The sequence below is a fragment of the Eurytemora carolleeae genome, unplaced genomic scaffold (assembly GCF_000591075.1).
Source record: "Eurytemora carolleeae unplaced genomic scaffold, Eaff_2.0 scaffold224, whole genome shotgun sequence".
In the NCBI taxonomy this organism is placed as follows: Eukaryota; Metazoa; Arthropoda; class Copepoda; order Calanoida; family Temoridae; genus Eurytemora; species Eurytemora carolleeae.
The window spans coordinates 1,594-29,583 of NW_019396123.1; the positions used below are offsets into that span (position 1 = coordinate 1,594).

Below are 27,990 nucleotides of genomic sequence, written 5' to 3' on the forward strand. Positions count from 1 at the left end.
TTTTTTTTCATTTGAACTATTTCATTTGAACTATTTTTTTTTTCATTTAAACTATATATTTTAAGTTCATTTAAACTTTTTTTTTCAATTTTAACTATTTCATTTGAACTATTTTTATGTTCATTTGAACTATTTTTATGTTTATTTGAACTATTTTCATGTTCATTTAAATTTTTATGTTCATTTAAACAATTTTAATGTTCTGCATTTGAACTATTTTTATGTTAACATTTGAACTATTTTGTTTGTTAATTTAAACTATAAAGTTTAAATTTGAAACATAACTGATAATTTTTTGTTATCATAATTATAATCTAAAAATTTTAAAAACTAAATTGTGGTAGAAAAATAGTTCAAATGAGCAAGAAATGTGTCGATTTGAACTACAGGATATGACGTCATGTCAGTAGTTCTAATGAACAATATTTCAAACGAACAATAGTTCAAACGGGAGTAGTTCAAATGAGAATCCACCACCCTTTTATTTGAACCGATCGTCTTTGCTGTTGATAAAGAGTGAATGCCGCACACAATATTCTAGATTTAAATTTTCGCTCCATCAAAAGTCAAAAGAAGGTATTGTATTCGAAAATTTATAGTGAAGTCTTAGTTACATTTAACTCGACTTTTAGTGCAAATTTTAGTAAATTTAATTTCGATATTTACATGACGACGTTATAGGTCATACAGATGTGCATGTGATAACCACAAATTTTAAACTTTTCACCCAACAGTTAAAACACAGCGAAAAGACGATCAGAGAGGGGCAACACGGGGTGGGCGACCGCCCTTTATGGCCGCAGTGTCCGGCCCCTTAGCCTATCCTAGCCGCAGTGCTTGGCCCCTTTCCTGTCCTAGCCGCAGCGCTCGGTCCAGAAATTGTCCTAACCTAACCCTGAAATTATACAAATTAAATTTTTAGTTTGAAAATAGTTTAAATCTAGGTCATGTACAACATTGATAGGGAGGAGGGCCGGGGGTCCAAAAACTGTTCCCTAGCACGGACCCGCCAATTGTTGTAAAGAATGCTTAATACTAGATCATAAAATGTATTTTGAAATATTATTTTTAGTAGAAGACAAAAATGAGTGAAGTTGAATCAGCACCTATCCTAGCTGAGCCCCATTTCTACTGGGGAGCTTGTTATGTGTGCAGAAGGAAGAGTACGAAGGAGAACAGTATGAAGAGATGTACCAGATGCAAATCTGTTTATTATTGTTCACAGGTAGAACTGTCCCCCCACCCTCCCCGGGATTATTTTCCGATATTTGAGGTAAACTACATCTAGGGTGGGGGGAGATGTCTCGGCTATATATTACTACTTATTAACATTTTGCTTCGTTCACGTTATAATGAAAATAAGTGAGGTAATCAATGATAAATTTTAACTTGAAATTATTATAACTAATACGTTTAATCATCCTAACCTAGAGAAATGAGTCTTTTTAATGTCAACTTCCTAGTATAAAGATCCTCCCTGCCCCAACAATAATCCAAAAAAATAGGGAAGAAGCAATTTGAATTAAGTGAACAAGTCCCAGAAGGAAATAATCAATATTTAACTACAACTAATAAGAGGGTATCATGGGTTTGTTGTTTTTGTCAATTATTGGCTTGTTTTGTTAGAATCCTGAGGAACTAATTAGAAAACAGAAGAAAAAAATTATTTTTGCAAAGCTGTAAGTCCATATCTTAATCTTGATTTGATCTTAATCTTGAAATGTGGATAGTAGGACGTCTCTAAAACTTTGATTGACTGATTGATTGATTGATTTATTGATTGGCTGTCAATTATTTATTTGTTTGTTAGGATCATCAGAAACTGCACTGGAAGAAGCATAAGAAGCTGTGTAACTACCTGGCTGCTGCAGGTCAAGAGGTGGAACAGTTCAGGTACAAGCCAACCGGAATAATTTTACAAACCCCCTCCCCGTTTTTTTTCTGTTATGGTATGTTTTTATACTTATTTCTCCTCAACTCTTTAAATAGCAATTAGGCTTTTGTCACTGAATTTTATATTGGTTGAAAGTTTTGCAATTGCTATTCAAACCCTGAAACAACGAAACAATAATCCGGATAGAGCATGCTTGGAATCCAAATGATTTTACGCATTTTTTTCTTCTTTTGCATATTTTTTTGGTGAAACTTTTTGAATTATTAAGAGATTATGAAGTTTTTTTTATTATCTCTCATTAGTTAAAAGTTAAGATTTGTATTTTAGAGCAAACAGTTTTTTTGGTTGGTTTCGGCTGATATTTTATCCGGATCCGTAGAAATATACGGATCCGGATCCAGGAAGCCTGACCGTTGCGGATCCAACGGATACGGATCCGGATCCTCTGCACTGAATTCATTTAAATATTAAGACTTTTTCATTTTTCCAATAATTAAGATTGTTATATATTTAGTTTTTTCTCTTGTATGGGAGGATGTGAGCAGAAGGAGTGGAATACATTTAGAATGAATGCAATTCTAACGTTAGTATTTTTAATATTAATTGATAAAGAAATTCGCGAGTTGACAAATAAATTGATTATTAAATTTTAAAATTGATCGATTGAAAAGTTGGCCTAGTTAATATATATTAATAAATTAATAGGTTAGTTGGTTGATAAACTGATTTGAACAATGGTTCATAAATTTAATGATTAATTTATTAAATAAGAATAAAAATTATAAAAATTATCAATGACAGGACAGACAAATTCTCTTAATTGATTATAAAGTAACAGAAACTAATAAATGAATTCTTCAGTTAGTTAATTAACAGTTATATTGATTAATGGATATACTTATTGCTTAATGAAAAAAATGTTACTGTCTGATTAAAAGGATTTATTAATTTGTGAATAGACGAATTGATTTGTTATAAAATCACGCGTAATTTCATGTGACCCTCCATGTAAAGATGACAATGCCCCATTCGATACGGAATCCTTAAAAGCTTTGTCTGCTCAGAAATGAAACACGTACCTAGAAAATCGACTATATCTTTCACATCATTGCTCAGAAAAGGTTTCAAGCAGTGTTTCGGATCCGGATCCGGATCCGTATCAGGAAACGTTGATATGGATCCGGGTAGCGCCAAAAATTAACCAAAACCATGGAATAAATAAATCAAAATGGTTCGTAAATGTATTATTTACATGACGAAAATTTTTCAAAATTATCTTTAATAATTTAATGTTTACATTTATATAATAGTAATGACGACATTTTTAACTTTAGGATTACTATAGTTTATAAATTATAACCTTGCATAACATTTAATAGGGAAAATCCGATTCACAGAATCAAAAGTTACCTCGGATCCGGATCCGAATCAAAATGATATGGATCCGAAACACTGGTTTCAAGGGTACCGTTTTAAATCGGACATTGCCTTCTATATACGGAGGCCGGAGGGTCACATTCAGTGCTCTTATTGACAAGACGAATTGATGGAAAATGGACGAAATGTAAGAAAGATAAAATAAGTTTTTTCTATTATTTGGATTGATTCAATTGAATATTAATTTAGTTGTGAGATAATGTTTGGTCGAGGGTTGGAGCTGGCAGAGAAGGAAATATTCTTGTTTCCTCGTTCTTGCAGAACCTGTCATACTGCCCAGGTTAGCTCCAGGTTTAAGGACCATTCTCCCAAATATTTCCATTGTATGACAACGAATCTAATTAACTTTCAGGAGAACGCTCCTTAAATCACAACAAAAACCTGATCAAAGTCAACCGGGATTGAGATAGAGTAAACTTTTTATAAAATTAATGGACGGACTTCTTTAAGAACTCCTAAACTTATGTTAGCGAAACTTATTGATCACAGTTCGGAGAAGCTTGGTTAAATCTATATTGCCCAATTTAACCAATTAAATAAAGCTGTGTTAAAATCGGGATGTTCTCCCAAAGGGGGGGGGGGTATTTTTCTAAGAATAATGTTAAAATGAAAGAAAAAGCTAATCGAAAATCTATTAATTTGTTTGTTTTGGATCAAACAATTCATCATAGTTTTCTCTGTACTAGGACAAGATGTATGATTGCGGTGAATGTTATTGTGTATCCTACTGTTCAGAACAGCACCTTGAGCAGGACAAGGAGAGGCATGATCTGTCCTGTAGACAGCTGAAGATAGCTATGCTCGCAGATGTTTATGAGGTTTCCTAAACGTTTTTTTATTCTTTGTATTAATGTCGGTGCTTAATATCCATTTTAGTTTGATGGGGATCCAGATAAAAAAAATGGATCCGGATGTTATTTTGGACAAGTTTTAATTCAACAATTTTACTTCTAGTCCAAATATTGCGAATTTAACGGATCCGGATTAATCTTGATTTCAAGCAGTGATGTTTTGTAATTGAAATCACTCCCTTAAATCAGGGGTATATATTTTTCTGTTTGTCCTCCCCCCCGGGGGGGGGGGGGCAAAAATATGAGCTTTCATTGGGTGTGAGGGGAAAAAATGAAGTAAAAAGTTAAAAGGGGAAGGGAAAAAGGGGAAAAGAAAAAGGGAAAGGAAAAGGGAAGAGAAAAGGGAAGAGAAAAGGGAGGAGAAAAGGGAAGAGAAAAGGGAAGAGAAAAGGGAAGAGAAAAGGGAAGAGGGAAGGGAAAGGGGGCAAGAGGGAAGGGAAATGAAGAGGGGAAGAGGAAGGAAAACGGGCAAGAGATAAGGGGAAAGGGGCAAGAGGAAAGGGACAAGGGGCAAGAGGAAAGGGAAAAGGGACAAGAGGGAATGGAAAAGTGGGAAGGGAAAGGAAAAGGGGGAAAAGGGAAGGGATAAAACCACGAGAAAAACAATTATTAAAAAACCCCTGCGTAATCTTCTAATTCTATTAAGAGTGTGGTAAACGTTGGTATGCCGGCCATCCCTAGCAACGTAGACTCTACCTACCTGGGCACTGCTCCAGATATCTCGCATTTTATTCCAGAGCCAGAGCAGCCTACAGACCAAATCAGGTTTACCATTTCTTCAGTTAAATTAATCTTCGACTGGTATTTTTCAAGTGACTCTTCCTCATATGAAAACCTCTGAATGAAATATTTTCATAATAACTAATTAACTATTTCCCAAATGTCCCAGACGCCCTCTCAGTCATTACTAGTCAAACCATAGGACAAAAAAATGTATTTTAATGCTCTGAACAGAAGTGAACTGTCAATATGAAAACAATGCCTTTCGGGAAATGAACGCCTAGTAAAATATGTTAAGTCACAATTATTCCCTTATCTGTATCTGTAATTTAAAAAGTGTTTTCTTAATAACTATTTCACAAGTGTTCCATACGCCCCCTTCCTCTCTCAAAACTTCTCAACTGTCGAAACGAAAACTTTTCAAATTAAATTAATTTCGAATTTAGGAAAGAACTGCTTGGCAAAGTATATTCTTTTATCTTTATTCGTTAAAATTCCGTAATCCATAAATATTTACTTGTATTTTAGTAAAGAGGAGTTGGATCATTGTTTCCTGACCTGCCAGGTTAGTGGAGCTCTCACTCTTCTAGATAATATGGAGAAACACAACCCTGCTCTGGCAACCCAATCAGTACTCAGGATACACATTGCGGGGGCGAGCATCTATGAGATGATGGGACTTATTAAATGGGAATGTAAGTATTTCAAAAATGAGTTAGTTATCCTAAAGACAAAAGAAATTACAATTTAAAACAATCTTGTTATTCTAGATCTACTGCACAGATTACCTGGAGTAAAAGAGATAGAATATACATTCATTGGTCCTGCTCTGATGGAGGAGGAAGAGAACCAACCAAGTGTTCCAACCTGTCAATCCTGTCAGAGCTCAGGGAAATCCATTCTTTACTCCGTGTTTCCAATGCGATACAGTGAGTTCAAGAAACTAGACGCGTACCAACCCCCGGATCTGGTTCTTGTTCAGAACGCCGGGTTCTCCGAGTTCGACGATGAAGGAGAAGGAGTATCTTGGGATGAAGGTTGGAGTGATATGAAGGATCTTGTTCCGCCGTATCCGTCCCTGCTCATATTTACCGCTTATACCTTGGGAGAAGCAGAGAAGGATCTGGAAAGGTTTAAGAAGCACTGTGAGACTGATCTGCTGGTTTCCTGCTCCGAGAACCCTATGCGGAGCTGGAGACCCTGCAGAGACTGGGAGAATGATCAGAACAAAGATGTTTTTTACTCTAATCAATACCTATCCGTTGCCCGGAGTAAAATTAACTAAATTTTTCAGAAAATATGGACCAGGACGCAAAGCTGCTAGAGCTAGGTAGGCTACAATCATTAGTGACATAACTTAAAGAAAAGAAAAAATTACAGATTTAGAGACTAAAATTTGTTTGCAGGACTGATTTTCGACCGAGTTGAGCATCCTCCTGAAATAATGGAAGAGAGAAAAGCATGTTGGGAAAGACTGTTCACAAAGGTGTTATTAAGATTTTATATTTAATTCTACTAACACAGGATCTTTCAGGATTTTTTCTCCCTGAAAGTTGTTCTAGGCGTTTTTATTAAAAATTCACCCCCCATGGTAATTGTTTTCACAGTAAATTAAGAATAGATAGATAGATATATAGATAACTTTTATTGCTAAAATACATGTATCTGTGTACAGAACGAGTTTTCAATTACAAACTGATGATTATATTAACAGTACAAGTATAAAGCAATTAGGTGGAAAATAGCTCTTGGCTGTTTTGATTATTTTTTTCCACCTAATTTCAATAATGATAACAACACATTTCAATTAAATAGATTTAAGGAGAACTATTAGATATCAGGGTGCGATTTTATCTTATGCAAAACAGTTTATACATTAATTAGAATAACTAGAGTTTAAAGTAATTTTCTGACATGTACACAACAAATATCAAAGCATATTAAAACATATCTGATTAGTTTTACATGAATAGCAATTCGGTTTATAACACATTGTAATGTAATTTTCAAAAAGAGAATTTAGTAGTCTATTTTTAAATATACTTTGAGAGTTGCTTCTTTTTAAGTCAAGAGGCAGGTCATTCCACATCTTAAGAAGAGAGCTTGATGGTAAATACTGTAATGAGCACATTTTGAGAATGTCAAGTTGATAGTTAAGAGATCTTTCAAAGTTTCCAAGCTTTTTAAAAATGTTTTCAAAAGATGCAGGAAGAAGTTTATGTGTTTTTAACTTTAATAATTTTTGGATAAGGGTTGTGGGCACAAGCTCACGCATACAAATAAAAACGAAATATCAATAAATTTCCAGTTTGTTATCAAAGTCTTTCTATTATTTTGTTTTGCTCAAGATTAGTTAAAAGTCATACGCCCCAACGTTTTGTGTTGCGCCACTGTCTTAAAAACTTGACTATGGGTAACCCTGTAAACCATAGTGAACACTTATTTTACGCGGGCTGATCTTGCTTCCTTTTTTCCTTAGGTTTAACTATTTGGTTTGGTTAATAATAATATGATCTTTAATAATCGCATGAAGCGTTGTTTTGCCAATGACTTGTAGAAAGCTGGATTTTCCAAAATAATTGAGTTATATTCTTTTGTCCTTTTCTCAGTCAGTCATGAAAAGTAAAAAGAAAGAAATAAGGAAATTTTTTTTTCTTTTTAAGAATTGATTTTGTTTCTTTTGTCTTTTCTCTTCCATCTAACCTTTCCTATCTTTTTTGTTCTCTGTGTTCACTGGCTCCGTAAAAAAGAGAAGTTTATGTGTATATTTATACATAAATATAGCTTGGTTAAAGTCTACCAGATCATTTATCTTTAAAATCTTATACTTAAGGAAAAGAGAATCACTATGAGACGTGGCTTTTGAGTTATCAATTAATCTTATTGCTCGTTTTTGTAAAATGTGAATTTATTTCATTTCTGAACATTTGTTTCTTCCCCAGGCTGAAATTCCATATTCTATAAATGATCGAAATTAAGAGTTGTAAATGGTTAGTTAAATATTCCCAGGAAGAATATTTTTTACACTTGACAAAGCAAAAACTGCACTGGATGCTCTGTTTTTAACCGACTTAAGATGATGGTTCCAGTCAAGATTTTCGTCTAAATGAACACCTACAAACTTAAAAGATTCATTTTTGCATCCAGTTCCTACTCTTTCTATATCTTTATTATCTATTTGAAGTTTAAAGAGGTGATACTTACATCTTCTTTTTTAATTTTGAAGAGAATATATTTGGTTTTAGACGCATTCAAAGTCAGTTTGTTTGCTTTAAACCAATCTTCTATTTTGGAGAGCTCAAAATTTGCCCAATCATAAAAGTCATGTAAGCTTTTTGAAGAAAGTTGCAGTGTTGTATCATCGGCAAAAAGAATTGTAAAAAATTTCGATGCTTTAGGAAGGTCATTAATAAGAATTAGAAATAAAATTGGTTCTAATATCGACCCTTGTGGTACACCACAAGAGCCACAAGAGATTTCTTTAAGTGAAGAGTCAACACCCCTGATTGAAGTAAATTGTTTTCTTACATTTAAATAATTTTTGAACCATAAGTTAGAAGTCCCACGAAATCCATAGTGTTCAAGCTTGCTCAGTAGAATGTCAACATCACAGGTATCAAAAGCTTTAGTTAAATCTATAAAAATTCCCAGAGTATATTCGGATACAGGTACATTTAGTGCGTTGTATATTTTATCTAAGAAATGAAATAAGGGTTGAGTAGTGTTGTGCTTGGCTCTGAAGCCATACTGATGTTCATAAAGTAGTTTAAATTTATTCAAATATTTCATAATTTGATTTGCTGCCACTTTTTCTAGAAGTTTTGAAAACGAAGAAAGCAAACTTATAGGCCTATAATTTGTAAAATTATCCGTTTCCCCAGCCTTGAAGATTGGGACGATTTTTGCAGTTTTAAGAGTGGTAGGAATAAACCCAGTTTTGAAAGATAAATTAAATAAATGACAGATAGGACCCTTGATAATTGGTATGATAAACTTTAGCAAATTTGTTGAAATTTTGTCTGGTTCAGAATTGTTTTTACTTTTTAGTTATTTAAGAGCATCGTTTATAGTATTAGGGGTCATATTTGCAAAAACAAAGTTTTCATCTGTTCCCTGTGACAAAAAGTCAGAAAATTGTTTTTTAGTGCCCTTAATAGTTTTTGCCAGATCAGGACCTATATTAGCAAAAAAATTGTTAAAACCCTCTGATATTTCTACGGCCCCTGAGAGAACTTTTCCATTGCTCACAAATGCATCAGGAATGTTAATTGTTTTACGTCCCCTTCCTAGTACACTATTGATAGTCAGCCATGTTTGTTTACAATCTTTACTATATTCTTGAAATTTATCATTAAAGTATTTTTTTCGTGCTGCCCTCACAAGGCGAGTATACACTGCATTATATTCTTTAAATCTAGATTTAGTTTCCTGACAGGGTTTCCTCAACTTTTTATTAAACAATTTGGCTTTACGTTTTCTCGATATTATCAGTGCTTCAGACATCCAAGGGTTAAAAGGTCTATTTTTTCTGGAAGGATTTACATTTTTTTCAGGGAATGAACATTCGAAACAGTTATCAATCGAATCAAAAAAATTATTAAATGCACTGTCCTGATCTCTATTCAGAAGAACATTTTCCCAATTTTTATCTTCTAACATTTTTTTGAATTTAAAAATAGACTCAGAGTCAAACTTTCGAGTTTTCTGTTGGGACTTTTTTTCTATGAATTTATCTTTAAAATGTCGAATATAGAAAACAGGAAAATGATCAGAAATATCTGAAACAATAATGCCAGAATCAAAACTATCATCGGCAATGTTAGTGCAAATATGATCTAAAATGGTTGCTGAATTGTGACCTATTCTAGTAGGAAGAGTTATAAGAGGCAAAAAACTATTCTCAAGAAGCGTATCTAAATAAGTCTCTGTGTCACTATGCAATGTATGTTTTAGAAGGTTAATATTCATATCTCCTACTAAGACTACATCCTGCGCATTTCTTAAAGTAGGATCAGACCTAATTTTTGAAAAAATTTCTCTTATTGTTTGATTAAAATATTTCACGTCTGCATACGGAGCAGTGTTAGGCCTGTAAATGTTACCTACAACTGTATATTTATTCTTCCCATTTTTTATCTTAATAAATTGTGATTCAAAAACGCGAGGTAAGAAGATAGAAATTGAATTAATCGGTTCAAAACAAAGTGATTTTTCAACCCAGAGTCCTACTCCTCCCCCTGCTTTACTATTAAGCCCCTGTTTATCTCTTACAGTAAAATGAAGTGGATGATAATCAGTTAAATCAAATGAAAGATTTGCAGGTTTATTCCAAATTTCCTGAAGAGCAATTACAGATGGTTTAAATTTTCCCAGGGTTGAGGCTAAAAATGTTTAAAACTCATTAAATTTTCCAGGGAGAGATTGGATATTTAAAGAAAAAACACTAAACTGCTCTGTTAAAATACTATTAAATTTTTTGTTAATCTCATCTTCATCAAAGTATTGACAATTATGAATATTATTTTCATAAACCGAATCTTTAAAATTGTATGTAAAATCGAATGTTTGATTGTTTTGCTGTACATGTGTAAGTGAAATATTATCCTGGATCATTTAGAAGCTTGAGATCTTGAGAAAATGCGGCACCCTTTAGACTCCCCTCCCTTCTTAAAACAAAGCTCCGCCCCCATATCCCCTGACATAAAGGAAAATCTGTCAGATTAGGAAACAGAAAGTAACGGAATTAAATTGTATAAATGAAATTCAAAATTGATTTGAAACTATTGATAAGAAGATTAAAAAAAGAGAAAATAAGCTCACAAATAAGAGAAAGTATGAAAATTAGATTACTCATTTAACTTATTTGTGCATACTTTTGGCAATATTATGTACTACTATATACCGATTTTAAACATTAGAACTTACGAGAGCCTGGATTTTCAGCAAGATTGAGTTTTTGGGATTCCATATTTCTGATCAGGCACAAAACTTATCACTTTCTTTTCACTTGTATCGGACACTTTCAGACCTAACTGACCATTCTCATTAGAGAATAGTTTGCTGATTTTACCTTCTTTCTTCATAGACCTGAGATGATACATTAGGCTGTTTCTCTTGTTAGTAAATTGAAAATTGGCATACAGACCAACCTCCTTCTTCCCTCCTTCTTGATCTCAGTCGTGAGGTGATCCCAGGGTGTTCAGTAGATAGTGACATGATTGTATGTCATTCTCAGGAACTACGACATTATATTTAGTTTTGATCAACTGACAAGCATAAGTGGTAACTTTCTCCTGTTTAAGTTGCTCCTGAGGTTTTATCAAGCTAGGTTTATTTTTTCCTGCAACCCCTGAGAGTATGAGGTTTCCCTTCATGGAACGTTGTTGAATCTCATCAAGTTGGTCACCTTGTGCTCTACTTTGCTTCTCCAGATCATCAATTCTATTTTTGTGTTCCCTTAGTATATCCTGCTGGTCAACTAAGACAGTGATCGCCTAAACAATGAGAGAAAGAATAGAAATTAGATCTGTTGGATCTATCTTTGCATCAACAATGCTTCCCTTAGCTTTCATCTTGCCTTTCTATCCTTTCCTTGCACTTTACTCCATTCAGACCCTTCACTTTCTTTGGAGTTTTTCAACTTCTCCAATTAATTTTTACTAAATCGCTTAATAGACCCATGTCAATTTTTGTGTCAGTCATTTTGAGTTTAGTAGAAATATTTTTTACTGGAAATAAATGCACTAAACAAGTTAATGAGTGTTTGTGTTTTCATATAGTATGGAGCATGAGAATTAGTTAACTAGGTGTTGGGTTGTCGGTCAGTTTAATCCAGGAGCTCACAGAGACATGTCCGGTCAGCTCGGATAATTACACTACACTTGAATATAAATGATGTTTCAGTTTTTTTTAAATAAAATAAAAACATTTTCCTTGAATTAATTATATTTCATAAAAATTCCCCCGACTAAAAATATTCAATTTTAAAAGATCAAAGGGGAGGGTGAGTTTGACCAATTTGAATACATTTGGGAATCCTGTCTTCATTTTTTGAATGAAATTTTGCAAATGGCATCATTTGTGTTTCTTTCAAGTAAAATAAAATAAAAAAATTGAAAAAAAAATTCCCCCTTTTTCCCCCATTTTTCCACGTTTTTTTAAGCTTTTTCATCAAAAAGTCTAATTGAAATACCAGCCGGTGTATTAAACATAAATAAACACCTACCTGTTAGTCAAGAATCTCAATACTAACATCAGAACGAAGTTTAAGGTTTTTCAGCTCATTTTTGCCCATAGCCTATTTTCCCCCTATTTTATCATATTTATCCACATTAATATTTTCATATTTTCGGGATTCATGACTTCATTTTTCATGAAAATAAATAATCTTTTGCACACAGGTCTTAATTGGATAGTATTTTTGTAATACTAAATAAAAAGAGGGAATAAATATTGTTTTCCCCTTCTTTCCCACTTTTTCCATGTTTTAAAGCTTTTTTACCAAAAAGTCGGAAGCAAATACCAGCTAGGAGCTTATATCACCTACCTATTAGTCAAGAATCTCATTACTAATATCAGAACGAAGTTTAAGGTTTTCCAGATGGGAAAATAAGATAAAACAGGGGGAAAAGTGATCTGAAAACCTTAAACTTCGTTCTGATGTTGGTAATGAGATTCTTGACTTACAGGCATATGTTTAGAACACCTATCTTGTCATTGAATCTGACTTTTATAGAAAAAGCTTTAAAAAACATGGGAAAATTGGAGAATAAATATTTTTTCTTCCTTTTTATTTTGTTATACAAAAATACTTTACAATTGAGGCCTGTGTGCAATGTTATTTTAGATGAAAAATAAATTCATGAATCCAGAAAATATGAAAATACTAATCCTCCCCTTTTCTAGTATGATCGAGAATTTGATGGCTTAGAGTTTGATCTGAATGAACTGAGCAAGATAACGAATGATGACGTGTTGAGATGTAGTCTATTAACAGGAGATCATTTACACAGGTCGTAATTCAATACTAAATATTCTTTCTTTTTATAAGAAATTCTTAATCAAACCCTTCCTGTGATATATACATACAAGGTTATATCTTAATATTCTTGTATGAACAAGAGCAGGAAATATGTTTAAAATCTATATTCTTGTATAAACAGGAGCAGGAAATATGTTTATATTCTATATTCTTGTATAAACAGGAGCAGGAAATATGTTTATCTATATATAAATTTGGCTTGTCTGTCTGTCTGTTTGTTTGTCTGTCTGTTTGTATCCAATAAACGTCAAAACGGCTGAACCGATCGGGCCCAAATTTTTTGTGGGACATCTAGGGACCCCAGGGAAGGTTTATGAAAAATCAAATTTTCAAATATTTGTCTCCATCAAAATTCAATCGTCATTAAAATTTTAAAAATTTTGAAAATCCGCGAAATTTTTTGTGAAAATCCGCGAATTATTTTTGTTTTGTTTTACGAAGTCCACAAAGAGAACATGTTCACAATTAATTTAGAAGATGGGCGCGAAGCGCCCTCTAAGGCTAGTATTCTATATTTGTATATTAACAGGAGCAGTAAATACCGCGAGTATATTGCTACACAGAGTGAAATTGCTCTTGAGATTGCAACACAGCTCGGAGCTCTGGAACCAGCAGAGGGAGAGGAGGATATAGAAGACGAGGTAGAGAGATCCACGGTATCAGTACAAACGTCGGACGTTACAAACATAAGACTTACAAACGTCGGACAGTACAAACGTCAGACCAGTACAAACGTCGGACTAGTACAAACTTCGGACTGGCACAAACGTCAGACCAGTACAAACTTCGGACGGGTACATTTATAAGGAAAAACGTCGGACCAAGGAGGAAAAAACATATTTGAATTTTCAGATTGAAATTCTTGTAAATTCACAATTTTATCTCAAAAAAAATCCCAATTTTTTTTGTTAAAAATTCACAATCTCACAAAGTTTGGATACATGGACGAGGAGACTGCTAACTATATTGAGGTCAAGCAAGGGGGACGGCACCTGCTTGATTCAAATCAGTTTGAATACAGGGTTACAAAGAAGAAACCCAACAAAACCTATTACCAATGCATTCAAAGGAAAAACAATTCTTGTCCTGCAGGAGCAGTTGTAAACAATGAGAATGACAAGATTATCAGTTTCCTGGGAGAGCATTCACATGACAGTGATCTTTTGAAGAAAAGAGTATGTGAAATAGAAAAAACCAAGTGGTTAAAGAAAGCTCTGGAAATATAGCAATAAGTCCACGAACTGTTCTTGGAAACATGACCAACATGGTAAGCACACTTACCAACAAAGGGGTGAGTGCCATGAGGAAGTCAAATACCTTAGTACCGGCAGTCAAGAGAGCAAGAGTAGAACATTATGGGTTTACCAAGGTCCCCAAAAGCTGGAATGATATGTCTGTACCTCAACATCTTGAGACAACAATCCGTGGAGACAGATTTCTAGCAATCAATGAGCATATTGGAGATGATAACTCTGAGAGAATCATCATATTTTGCAGCATTGAGCAACTTAACGTTCTTAAGTCGGCAAAATACTGGGTGGCTGATGGTACTTTTGATGTTGTGAAGAAAACCTTGTTCTATCAATTGTTTATTATCACTGCTGTCACAGCTACAGAACAGATGGAAAGTCACTGAAGGAGCACCGGATATAGAACAGGCCTTGGTGGCAAAATATCTGGGGATTGAAATTAGTTTACAGGGTCGAAATCTAATCAAACCTCTTGAGTCCAAAATGATAGGGGGAGCACGCACTTACGCTCACACTATCATGGGCCGCACTCGGTCAGGCTTGGATAGAGCCCTGAATGCCTATAGGCTATGGGAATCCTGTGCAATCCCAGGATTCTTGTATGGGACAGAAGCAATGGTCATTTCCAAACAACAGTTAAGGAACTGGAGAAAATCCAGCACTCAGTTGCCTCGTTCATTCTGCAGCTTCCCCAGTCGTCTTCCCAGGTAATGGGATGGATGGAGGCAGGTTTGCAGCCAATCCAGCAGCGCTTGGATACAAAATCCATGCTCTTTACACACTCTCTCATAGCAGGGAAGAAAGACCAGATTACCAAGGCAGTAGTAGATGCCATTCTAGCTGATCTGACAGACCCTTGGACTAAAAGAGTGCAAGCCATCCTAGAAGAGGCTGGAATACATGATCTAGACAATATATCGAAGAGAATGCTCAAGAGACAGATGCGAGAGCACCATGCTTCACAGCTCCGACAGGCGAAATCGGACCATTCATCATTGCGATGGCTGACTGAGCCAAAAGACTGGTTCAAACTGCAGGCTCACATAAATGACTCAAAGCAGTGTGCAGTTTTGAACCAGATAAGAGCAGGTGATGCAGGTCTGGGAAATCGAAGTCCCAATCACCTGGGCCTAACCGTACAAGGAATGTCCATGGTGCTCAGCAATGGGTATCAGAGTACTGCTGAATGAGCTGCATGTCATCCTTGACTGTCCAGGAGCAGGACATGCAAGGCGGGCTACAGGAATTTGCGTTTTTCTGGAGGCCCGGCTTCCATTGATGACAGAACATGCTATCATGATAGAATTCCTGGGGGGGGATGGTACGGACGTTGAAACAATGATGCTAAGAGGAGATTAGACCTTGACAGTCCTTGAAGAGTGGAGGTTAGCAACCACTCAGCTTTGACCAGGTAGTGATAGGCTGTTGCAGGGTACGCATCGTGACTTTGATCACGCCTTTCCTCCAGGTTGTACCCCTCCTCGCAGTAGGTGGCCGGGTTGGTTCAGGATTTTTCTTACCGGTAGGGGTCGGATAGTCCTGTAGGCGGTCTGGGTTGCCCAAGATGGGGCTTCTTCAGATCTCATCTCACATATTCACATATTCACAGGTATCACTGTACCCTGTTGTTTTGCACTCCTTCCAAACAAGGAGACCTCAAGCTACCAAAGAGTCTTCCAGTATCTTAAAGATGCAAATGTAACCCCACCAGGCAATTTGAAGACAGATATTGAGAAGGCAATCATGCGAGGATTCCTGAATTGTTATCCTGACGTGCCTGTAATGGGCTGTGACACCCATTTTAAGAGAGAACTGACTTCAACTGAGCTTGGATTAGGAAGTTTGTACCAGAATAATGTTGACTTCCAAACTCTGGTTCGCTATCTTTGGGCTCTTTCTTTAGTTCCAGAAGAGGATATTGTTAGAACCTGGGAAGATGTGATCAGTTCTCGGTATGACGAACTTAAACCAAGCTTTGAAGACAATTCTGATCAGGTTGATTCATTCTTAGAGTACTTTGAGAAGACATGGATAGGAGTACTCGACTGGAGAACAGGAGCCAGGAGGAATCCAATATTCCCCCATGCAGTTTGGAACAAGTATGAGACAATTCTCTCAGATGACCCATTGACCAGTAATGCTGCAGAGGGGTTCAATGCTGCCTTTGCTTTATCTTTGCCCAATAATGCCAGCATTTGGGCTTTGATCCAGCAGTTGAGAACAGAGGAAAACTCCAATGATAGAAAGATGAGAGATGTTCTTCTGGGACCACAGAATAATGTAGCAACAGCCACAACCAGTCACAACCTAGGAAGAGATCAAAGAAGAATAGATTTAAAAAGCCTGGTTTCAAACTATGAAAAGAAAGTATCCATACAACAGTACATGACTGTCATTGTTGATTATTATAACAACTAGAAAGGAGGAGAGATTTTTTGTTAAGTTACGTAATTTCTTATCAATGCAATTGTTTAAAATTGTTTCCTTATTTATATGCATGTAAATATATATATACCCGAGTTCATTAAACTTAGTTAACATTTAGAGGGTCTACAACATCAGGTTGCAAAGATATAGCAATTAAACTGTATGATCTTGTAGAATTCATAGTTTGAAATTTCTAAGGTCTACAACAGTGGGTTGCAAAGATATAAGGATTAAACTGTATGATCTAGTAGAATTCATAGTTTGAAATTTTTTAAAACAATGGTCCATTCAAAATCTACCGAGTCCAACGTTTTTTCTTATAAATTTACCCGTCCGACATTTGTACCAGTCTGATGTTTGTACTAGTCAGATGTTTGTGCTGGTCCGACGTTTGTACTGGTCCGACGTTTGTACTGGTCCGATGTTTGTACTGGTCCGACGTTTGTGGCGTCCGACGTTTGTGAGTCCGACATTTGTACTGGTACCAGATCCACATTACAATTAGTAGCTCCATTATTAAGAGATGAAGAGATGTTATTTAGAGCAGGATAGACCAAATTAAATAATTGTTTAACTATTTAGTCCTGACATCGTAAAGCCATTGTGATATTAATATTATCATGATTTATATTTATTTCAGTTTTTAACTTCACATATTTATTAAAAAAAAAGAATTATACTAAACATAATGTTTCACGTCTATCATGACGATCCTCAGTAGCTACAATTCTTTGAATTTAGATAGTTTTAGATAGTTGTAGATGAGTACATGGCAGTTTTTAGATAGTTGTAGATGAGTACATGGTAGTTTTTAGATTTATTTATACCTAAGGGTCCCATTTGTCATCTAAGTGAGCTAGAAGTAAAACGAGTTACCTGACCTGCCAGCACCCCCATTAGATAATGAGATGTTAGCCTCAGGGTAGGGGGCCTGTTAGGATCGTATACTGGTAAATACGACCTGGGTCAGGCCACATGTCAGTTAGGTCGTCATGCAGCCCAGGCTGTTACCCCAGCCCACCTAGTTCTGCAAAAGAACTAGTTTGTTAACTCCATGTATTTTGTTACTGTCCATTATTCAGCGTATTGTTGTCTACTTGATTGGCTGTTGCTGCAATTAGGTTTTTGTTTGCTAGCTGTTGTCTTTTCTTGCAATGGTATTATTATTAAAAGGCGTTTTCCTCGTATGTCAATTATAAATGTTCACCGTTGACCGGTGTTAAAGCATTCTCACCGCGTTTTGCTTCTTTTCCCCTCCCCATATTGGAAAATAAAGGTTCTTTAGTACCCCACGCATCTCTCATATATCTCTCCCGACCTACGGGATTCTCTTAAAATTCGCTTTATTTAGTTTGTCCATTTGTCTCTATTTTGTGATTAAACTTTAGTCAGAAAACTCCTGATTATGTAGACGACCTTTACACTGAGATTTTGTCTTTTGAATTGTAACCTCATGAATAGGCTACCGCTCTTAACATCGTAGTTACGTCTTTTGAAAATTTAGATCCTGGGAAACATAAATTAATCAATGATTTCCAGTTCAATATACTTACGTTCTGATGTTACGTTACGTCTTTTGAAAATTTATATCATGGGAAACATAATTTGATCAATGAATTTCTAGTTCAATATACTTACGTACTGATGTTACCTTACATCTTTTGAAAATATTGATCATGGGAAACATAATTCAATCCATGAACTTCTAGTTCAATATACTTACGTACTGATGTAAAGTCGTTTTCTTATCCATGTGATTAACTTATGTTCAGGATGAGTCAGAAAAATCCTGATTTGGTAGGCTACCTTTACACCGGGATTATGTCTTTTGCTTTAAAAACCTCATGAATAGGCTACCGCTTTTTACATCGTTGTTACATCTTTTGAAAATATGGATCCTGGGAAACATAATTTAATCAATGAACATCTAGTACACTATACTTACGTACTGATTACAGTCGTTTTCTTATTCATTTTGAATTTCCCTGCCCTTTGGAATTTGAATTATTGGTATACATCATTAATTAGGAATATAATTCATGAATCATTTTTGCTACGTAAGGTCATTATAATTAATAACTTTATTACAAATTTGGGATAAAAAGTATGGATTAGTTTAATTACATACAGGAATTAAATATATTAACTACATTATTAATACACAATTGTTTCGCACTTTTATTGCGATTCTTAACATGGTGGATTTTGGCCCTCAAGTGCGGATTGAATTTAAGTGGAATTATTACCCAGCAAACACTCTCTTGAGCAGCTTAGCTACTCCATGCCCTGAACCAAGCCTTGGTCATGCTGTGAATCGCATATCCCCTGTTCAGAAGGGTCTTGGTATCTGCTCCATCTTGGCCCAGATAGCTCCTGAGTATCCTGCTCTTAGTAGTCGGTTACACCCCCATCATCCCCCTGATATAATCTGACACTCCTTGGGAGTCTCGTAGCCTGTTGACTCCCTGACATGTCATTATGACATGCACTTCATTTAATGCTGTTGTAATACCCTGCTTGGCACACCAGGGGCAATCCTTCCCTTGAATTCCTGCTCCATTCTTCATCCTGTTCCCGAGCCTTAGGTTCCCCGCCCGTGTCTGGTTAAGGGTTATACTGGCCTTCATGTTATTGACATGCCCCTGCAGACTGAACCATGCTCGGGGCTGGGGCATAACCCTCATCAATGATCCAGACTCTTTCTCTCTCAGTACAAACCGAGCTGCTGCTTTGGACACTTTCTCTGTTACCTTGGATAAAAAACAATTAATTGCAGTCTCTATTTGAGACCCGTGAACAATTTTTAATAAAAAAGAAAAGCCACACACACCCCCCCCCCTCTCCTCATGTCCCACTGTGCTCTTGGATTAAACCATTTATTATTTGCTGAGTCTGGTCTTTTTTAAAAATTGGTTTGGAGCATGTCATGTAACAATAATATAGTTTATTTCTTTGCAGTGCCTTTTAAAGAGTTTTGAACAATTTTTCAAAGAAGCTTAACCCCCCCCCCCCCCCTCTCCTCATGTCCCACTGCCTACAACATTCCCCTTGTTTCCTGGGATCCAGGTTAAATTCACTTGCTTCAAGGTCATAGAAGTTACAGAGACATTGCACTCCTTTTGGATTGCCAAAAAATCCTTCATCCAGGGGTCCTGCTCTCCTTTTGTCAAGAGTTCTTTTAGGCACTCCCTCATATTATAATCACTGCTCTTGTTAATCTGCTTCCAGATGAATCTAATCTTGCTTGTAGCAATTCTGTACTTGATTGGCATGAGCCCTGCATCACACCATGTAGCAGTCCTAGATGTTGACATTGGGGTCTGGATTATGAAGCTCCCAGCTCTGTATCTTCTCTAATCCTTTCACGGTTGCTCTAGAGAACAGCATAGCCGAGGATGCATAAAGAATCAAAGGGATGGCACACCTTTCCCATAAGGTTCTCGCAACCAAGGATCTGTCCAGCCCCTTCCTTGAAAGGCTGAAGATACTGTGGTCGAACCTTCTTGCACTTTCTGTCACGTCTTTCTCTCTACTTAACAGATGCTTTCCTCTCACCCTGATCTCTAAGTATCTCTAAGTACTTTGCAGTCATGGTTTTCTGCAGCTTCTACCCTGAGTTCCCAACTTTCCACTCTGTCCCTCTTGGTCCTGTTGTCAACACAAATGTTTTGTCCACCGCCAACTTCATCTCCATGTTTTAACAGTATAGATGTACTACCATCTCTAGTCACATTCCGTTTTTGTCGTATATAGATGAATTCCTACTGTTGAAGGATGGTGTTGAAAGATAAAAGACGACATTTAAGATTAACTTCTTAAAAGTATTTTAGATTTTTGTTATATAACTCTGAAAAATATTTTTTGAAGGGAATATGTTTACAAAATGTACATTTATACGCAAAGTGTCAATATTTACAAGTACAAATGTAGTGTACTTTATTACAACAATGTTAAATCTTGACTTTGTTCCAGTATCATTTAATTTACTGAAACATGAGATGTAATTATCTGGTGCTATATTAATTGGAATAATGGTCGAATGGACTAACTCTCAGTTTTACTTAAGTCAGCTGTTCACTTACTGAATTTGTGCTTTAGCCTACATAAGTTTTAACTGGTCTTATAATCATTTAGAAAAAAATGTTTAAGTAAAAATTTGAAGGCTGTATAAGGAAATTTTGATATCCTGTTCTGTATATGAGGATTGAATTATGGATCAATTATAACCTAATTTGAATAACCTGAATAAATTCAAAGCATGTTAAATGCTTTTTTATTCCCGATATGTGTAATAAAAAGGAATTTAACATTAGTTCAGATTGTCAGTACTCCAATTGAAATAGCATCTCCGACATTGAATGAATTAAATGTCGTCCTCTATCTCACAACACCTTCCTACGAGGAATTTGCTATATACACAGTGTGTAGTAGTTTCGTCATCCCTCTCTTGCTTGTCCTGGATATCAGCATCAGGTTATCTTCGAAGAATATCCAAATCAGGGTTACGCTCCCGAGTTTGACAGCTAGTTCTGTTTCTTGCAACCTGACCCTGAGCGCTGCAATGAACAGTGCAAACAAAAGGGGGGATAGGGCGCACCCCTGTTTTACTCCCCTAGTGAACCACAGAGGGAAGGAGAGGTTCAGTCCCAACCTCACCTGTACATTGTCGTTGAAATACATAGATTGGATCAGCTGTAGAACCTTACCTCCAAAACCTACTCCATCCAAGATTATGTACAGTATCTCTTGGTTCACCGAATCATATGCTTTCTGCAAGTCACAAAAGGCAATAGAGATCTTATAGTTTTTCTTCCGGGCCTTCCGAAGTAATGCCAGTAGTAGGAAAATACATTCGGAAGTAGATTTTTCTTTCCTGAACCTGTACTGTGTTGACCCATACATCTCCTCTCGTTCTGCCACACAGCTCATTCGTTTAGATAACAGTTTAGTAATAACACTTTGAATTTGGCTAGTGGCCTTTTCTTTGAGATACACAGCGAAGGTTTTTTTTGTCAATAAGGGTAATTTTTGCTGTATTAAGACACTGTGGTGTTTCTCCTGAGCTTAAGCACAAATTGATCAGCTCCTCCAGTCTTTTGTAGTACCCTGGTGATGCGTTTCTGAACAGCCTGGTCGGCAAATTATCTGTGCCTGAAGCCCTCATGTCTTTGTGTGTCTTGACTATGTTTGCCAGCTCCGCACTACTCACAGGCCTACATATCTCATCCTGAAATTTATTTCCGCCATCCTTCTTAACCATCCAGTCATCCATGGTATGATTCACCCTAGCCCTGTTAGCAATCAGCAGCTGCTCTCATTTGACAAGAATATTTGAGAAGTTTTTCTTTTGAATATTTTCCCTAATTCTTGTAACACAATCTTCTCAATCAGGGCTTTGTCCATGACCAGGCATCCATTATCCTCCACAGCAGTAATCCTTGAGCTTTGTCTGATTACTCTCCTTACCAATCTCCAGAACCCTGCAGACCCTAGTTTAATAATTCTCTGGGTTCTCTGTCTCTTGGATATAATCTCCTTATTCTGGAGTTCATCCAGCTGCTCCTTGACCTCTTTTGCTTTAGTAGTACAGTAAACTCCCTGTGCCTGCAATCTTCTTGGCACTACAACCCTTGCAGCCTTCATCCTTGCCATCTGTAAAGCCCTGAACTTTGCCCTCCATTCCCACTCTTTCTTGGTTGCCTTCAACTTGGTGTGCCTTTTCACTACCCTAGGTTTCCAGGCCGTCCCACCTTTTGATCTTGTCCCAAAAACCTCTTCTCCTGCCTGGATTAAGAAACTCTGCAAGGCCTTGCATTTTTCCTCCAAGCCCAAAGTCTCCCAACTCATTTTATCCAAGATCTCGTCCACTTTATTGTGGAACACTGCAAATCTAGAGATATAGGTATATTAATTATTGTTTCTTGGTCCTCTGTCTCCTGAGCTCTAGCCTCCGGCAGCTTAAGGTATAGAAACAATCCTGCATGGTAGATTGACCCCCTGTTCATCTATTTCTAGCCCTTGGACTATCTCCTTGGCCCTCTGCGTAGTTAGTACATAGTCCAAAACTGTAGCATTGCCCCCTCCAATCCTAGTAAACATTCCCTTTGTTTTACTTTTATCTGCATTAATAATGTGGAGGTTATTGACCTCCGCAAAGTATGGATCAGTCTGCCATTGAAGTTCACGTTTGGATGGTTTCCTTCAATCCCGTTCATACCATTCCCAACATGCCTGTTCAAGTCTTTAAGTATGATACACTCATACCCTGCCCCCATCATGGCATCCCAGTCTTTCTGGAGACTTGCATACAGTTTAACATTCCATTCTTTGAACCCCTCTGTCCCGGCTACCTCTGCTACCACATACACAAAGCACACTGCTAGCTTGACACCCCCCTCATGAATCAGTATCCATTGTTTCTCAGTAGACAGCTCCAGGAATAAGTCCTCCTGATGCTCCCATGGGATGTGATTTAAACTCTGTTCAACCAGGACTGCAATACCTCCCCCTTTCTTCTCCGCAAAACCTCTCTCTTTTGAGTATACCTTTGACCCTGACAATGATGCCAAGTCATCATTGGCTCCTTTCCTCATGTGAGTTTCTACTATGCAAAAGAGGTCCATACCACTTCCTTTCATAATCTCCATGACATCCTCCTGCTTCTGCTTAGACTTGAACCCATTTGCATTCCAGAACCCGATAGCAATGGTATCATTTACTGCCCTGGTGATCCTAATCCTTTGCCGATTCTCCTTATCCTTCCTCCTTCTGTAAGCTGCATAATGTTGCACCTTGCTTTGTCTCATAGTTCTCCTCACTCTTCCACTTTAGCCCTAGAACATTTATAATGTCAGCTCACTCCTTTCAGTCTGATCCATCCCCACCCCCTTCCTTACTTTGATGATTATATGCTCCTAGCTCCTCTTAAGAATATAATTTAACATACCCCATTTTCTCCAGCTGTTGCCTAGGGTTTGATTTTGTGCCAGTCTCAGGTTGTAGCAATGTTCGGAATTTCCCAAAGTTCTTGGGTCTGTACTCAAATTAACCCCAATCTTGTTTTCCCCATAAAAAAAACTCTCTCCCCCCTTCCCCCCCCCCCCCCGCTCATCTCCTTTTCCCACCTCCTTTCCCTGTGCTGTATTATGTATTCGGCTCCCCCTTACAATTCTTATGAGTTATTTACCACCCCCCAGACTATTTACTTCCTTTTTTATTAATGTTTTGTCACTCATCATGCCTTCCACTCATAATTTATAATATATAGTCATAAAGGGTGCCCTTTTACCTTATTATTGTAGCTAAGGCCGTTATGCTCCTGAATGTTTGTTTCACTTTCAGATGTTAAGCTATGGATTTGTGAGCAGCCTTCAGGTATCCTAAATATTATGAATTAGATCAATACTTCATTGGTTTCCCCGCATGATCTTGATTTTAAGTTCTAATTCTCCGAGTACTCTTAACAATACTGGGTACCAATCCTTGCTTCCCCAGGTACCGTTAGTAGTACTAGGTTTCAATCAACTTCCCCAGAGATCATGCCCAGCCCTAGTTTTGGAATATTTATACTCCTGCTACTATAATTAAACATTTTTTAAGATTACATCAGTAATCCCATGACACTTCAGCTTCGTATTCTCCAAGTACCTTTAATACACTGATTTCCAATCCGTAGTTCTCTAGGTCCCCTTACCAGTGCTAGATTCCCATCAATATCCCCAAACACACTGAACAGCCCTAGTTTATGACTTTTTAGTAGTACTAGGTTTCATCCAATTTCCCCAGATTTTATGTCCAGCCCTATTTTTCGAATAATTGTACTCCTGCTACTATATTTAAATATTTAAAGTTAGAATTAGTAAACCCCCTGATATTTCAGTTTCGTGTTCTCCAAGTACCTTTAACACCACTGAGTTACAGTCCGATCTTCTCTTGGTCCCCTTACCAGTACTAGGTTCCCATCAATTTCTCCAGATACACTGCACATCCTAGTTTATAAGTTTAGTATTACTAGTTTTCACTCAACTTGCCCAGAATTCAAGCCCAGCCCTAGTTTTGGATATTTATACTCCTGTTACAATAATTAAATATTTTAAGAATAAATCAGTAATCCCCCTGCTATTTCAGCTTCTCCAAGTACCTTTAACAACTCTGATTTACAATCCGTATTTCTCTAGGTCCCCTTACCAGTACTAGGATCCCATCAATTTCACCAGATAGTTGTAGATAAGGACATGTAGTTTTTAGATAGTTGTAGGTAAGGACATGGTAGTTTTTAGATAGTTGTAGATAAGGACATGGTAGTTTTTAGATAGTTGTAGATAAGGACATGGTAATTTTTAGATAGTTGTAGATAATGACATGGTAGATTTAGATAGTTCTAGACGATAACACTATAGTTGTACAGTGTACTTGAGGACTAGATAAGAAAATTTAGTTGGAGATGAGGACAGGGTAGTTGTAGAAGAGGACGGAGTAGTTGTAGAAGAGGACAGAGTAGCTGTAGAAGAGTACAGAGTAGTTCTAGAAGAGGACAGAGTAGTTTTAGAAGAGGACAGAGTAGCTGTAGAAGAGTACAGAGTAGTTGTAGAAGAGGACATAGTAGTTGTAGATGAGGACAGAGTAGTTGTAGAAGAGGACAAGATAGTTGTGGAAAAGGACAAGATAGTTGTGGAAAAGGACAAGAAAGTTGTGGATGAGGATTTTTATAATTATAAATAAAGACAATATAGTTATAGATGAGGACAAGTTACGATTAGATGAGGACAGGAAGATTGTATAAAAAAACAAGTATTTTGTTTGAAATTAGCCTCAAACAAATGAGGACCAAGTTAACAAACAAATTAAAATTAGATAACCTTTGTTTAGAGTGGCGACAGTGAGAATGACATGGATCGCAGGAAAGAATAAAAAATTGTGTTTTAATTTTTCTTTTATGCCAGAATTTTTTAGGATCTTACCAATCAACATGGGAATATTGTCTTTGTTTCAAGTGGGATTATTTCGTAAATATAATTCTGTGGTATCACGGGTTAAACCTTTAACACCGAAAACTAATAGTCTCGGGATTTCCAAAATGTGGATTACCATTTTTTACACCTTCGACGCAGATATTTGTTAAATTATAATTAAAAATCAACAAAACTGTTCAAACGTTTAATATCTCCATCAATTTTAAAGAGACAATTGGGACACCCTGTAAAAGAACTATAATATTGACCAATTTTTTACCTCTAGTAAGAACCCAACTTTGAAATATAAAGTTTCTACTCCTAAAACCAAGAATGAGGCTCAGAACTTGTCAGGGTTAAAGAGCACAGGGTTAAGTCCGACATTAAGAAGAACTGTATTGAGTCCAATTAACGGAGCAAGGAAGAAAGATACTGGTTTATCTAGCTCTCTAGCCAGTCCTAAACGGTTTAAGTTGGTGGAGAGAACACCTTTCAGTTCTACACCCACCCTGGAGAACGAACAAGGTATCCAGTATCCACTGTTATTAGATAATTTTTTCATTCTCTTTGATTTCATTTAATCTATAACAAAAGAAAATTTTGTTGTCCTAAGTTTGTCTAGAACTTGTTTAAAGAGATTGTAAGCATAACTTCAAGCAACCCTCCATGCAAAGATGACAATTCCTATATGTATTTCTGCAGTAGTCACTTTTGCAGAGAAACCACAATTGAAAATAATTTGTTTTTAAAGTTATTAACGTTGATTTCTAAATCATACTTGATCAGACAAAGCTTTTAAGGGTGCCGTTGTGTCTTGGGCATTGGCAACTGTGCATGAAGGGTCATTTAAAATTACGGTTACAATCCCTTTACCTATTTTCTGTTTACAGGCGTTGAAAGCTTTAAGAAAGGATCTCATCTACGTCTATGTAGTACGGAATCAAGCTTTAATACAACTAAAGATTTAAAAGAAGAGACCTACTTTCCTGTCTCCAGTCCGGATGCTAAATCTGATACTTCATTTGATTTCTCCTCCCTTCCCAGCTCCGATGATATTATTTACCCAACCAAGAGTCAGGATAAGAATTTTACTCCGACCATAGTTCCTTCCTCTCAACCTAAAGAGAAATCTATCAACCAGTTCTCCACTGAACAATCTGAACAATCTCAAGGTAAACCAAATCAGGAATCCCTCTCCAGTGAAATGTCTTCTCCTAGTACCCCTTCTACCCATCAATATCAACCAGATACTCTAACTGAGAATTCTTCCTCCCAATCTGACAAATCCAGATCAGAGGGTTTACAGTCCTGTGTTCTCTGCCAAGGTAAAACTTGTTTCCCAGAAGGATTTAAACTTCCTGAAAATCTGAACTGCGGAGATCTCACACTAGCTTGTGATATTTGTGTTACAGTAGACATGCACAAGGTAAACTTAACATAACACATTAATAGAATTAAGATAGGGGTATATATTATTCTTAATCATCCCTCCTAGTATTATAACAATTTTTCTCAGGGGTTTTACCAGGGGTTGTGTAATAAGGTTGCTTACTCTCGATGCGCCCAATGTACGGAAAATGTCGTCTCCTCAGCAAAGATAGATGAAATCCGCATAAGATGTCACTCTCGCTTCTAGTCAGTGACTTCATATGCGGATTTTATCTTTACTAAGGAGACGACATTTTCCGTGCATTGGAGCGCAACGAGAGTAAGCATTCTTATTATACAACCTTGGGTTTTACTGCAAAATTGGATAAAAGGTTAAAATAAAAGAATTTTAGTTTTGTTAAGGGGGGGGGATAGAAAATAAGTTCTAAAGTTTACATCATTTTATTTAAGATGTCTTTTACTCCCAATTATTTATCTCTGTCTGTTGTGTATTTGAGTAACTATTTGAGCTTTGTCCTGTAACAATCTCCCATTTTAGTTTTATTTTAAGGATTGTAGTTGTGAGAACTGTGCGAAAAGATTGGACTGGATGACCTATAGATGGGCGCATCTAGACCAGTTTCTTAATCAATCTTAGAACAGTGTTTTATTATTTTATTATTAAATTTTAGTGTCGCCGAGATCGAATTAAAAATTCAATATAGTAGTGGTTAAAAAGGTAATGGCTAGTTAAACTACTATTATTGTTTGTAATTATTAATCTCTACGGCCCACTGGCCATTATTTTTCTCCCCTCAGAACATTGGTGTAAGATTTAGTATTTTCTAAACTTTAAAATTATCCAGGCAAAGATCAACCCAGAATTAAGCTTGGGAAATTTCTTGCTCCGAACCATGTTAAGACTTTTTTATAAATGTCCTAAGATAAATTGACTTCAACAGCTCCCACTACTAATATTATGTACCTGTACTTTTAACAGATTTACATGATAACCATTATAAACTTTTATTTAACTTTATGATATTTCAGA

General features: G+C 36.4%; 2 protein-coding genes across 4 annotated transcripts; both read left to right on the forward strand.

The window, feature by feature from the left end:
- The first annotated feature begins 519 nt into the window (after positions 1–519).
- Positions 520–6,200, forward strand: LOC111695633 (uncharacterized). Its single transcript, XM_023465017.1, has 9 exons — positions 520–576; positions 1,073–1,225; positions 1,811–1,893; positions 2,409–2,477; positions 3,521–3,611; positions 4,018–4,149; positions 4,829–4,947; positions 5,431–5,597; positions 5,673–6,200. The coding sequence occupies exons 2-9, from the start codon at positions 1,085–1,087 to the stop codon at positions 6,185–6,187; spliced, it is 1,317 nt and encodes a 438-aa protein (XP_023320785.1). The 5' UTR covers positions 520–576; positions 1,073–1,084; the 3' UTR covers positions 6,188–6,200.
- LOC111695635 (uncharacterized) lies at positions 6,155–27,990 on the forward strand. 3 transcript variants are annotated; one of them, XM_023465018.1, is made up of 8 exons: positions 6,155–6,232; positions 6,309–6,388; positions 12,808–12,914; positions 13,473–13,599; positions 25,489–25,520; positions 25,858–26,096; positions 26,462–26,997; positions 27,511–27,990. In XM_023465018.1, the coding sequence occupies exons 1-8, from the start codon at positions 6,202–6,204 to the stop codon at positions 27,595–27,597; spliced, it is 1,239 nt and encodes a 412-aa protein (XP_023320786.1). In that variant the 5' UTR covers positions 6,155–6,201; the 3' UTR covers positions 27,598–27,990. The 3 variants fall into 3 exon arrangements, with proteins under 3 accessions (XP_023320786.1, XP_023320787.1, XP_023320788.1); XM_023465019.1 differs by having other exon boundaries at positions 13,473–13,584; XM_023465020.1 differs by lacking the exons at positions 12,808–12,914; positions 13,473–13,599.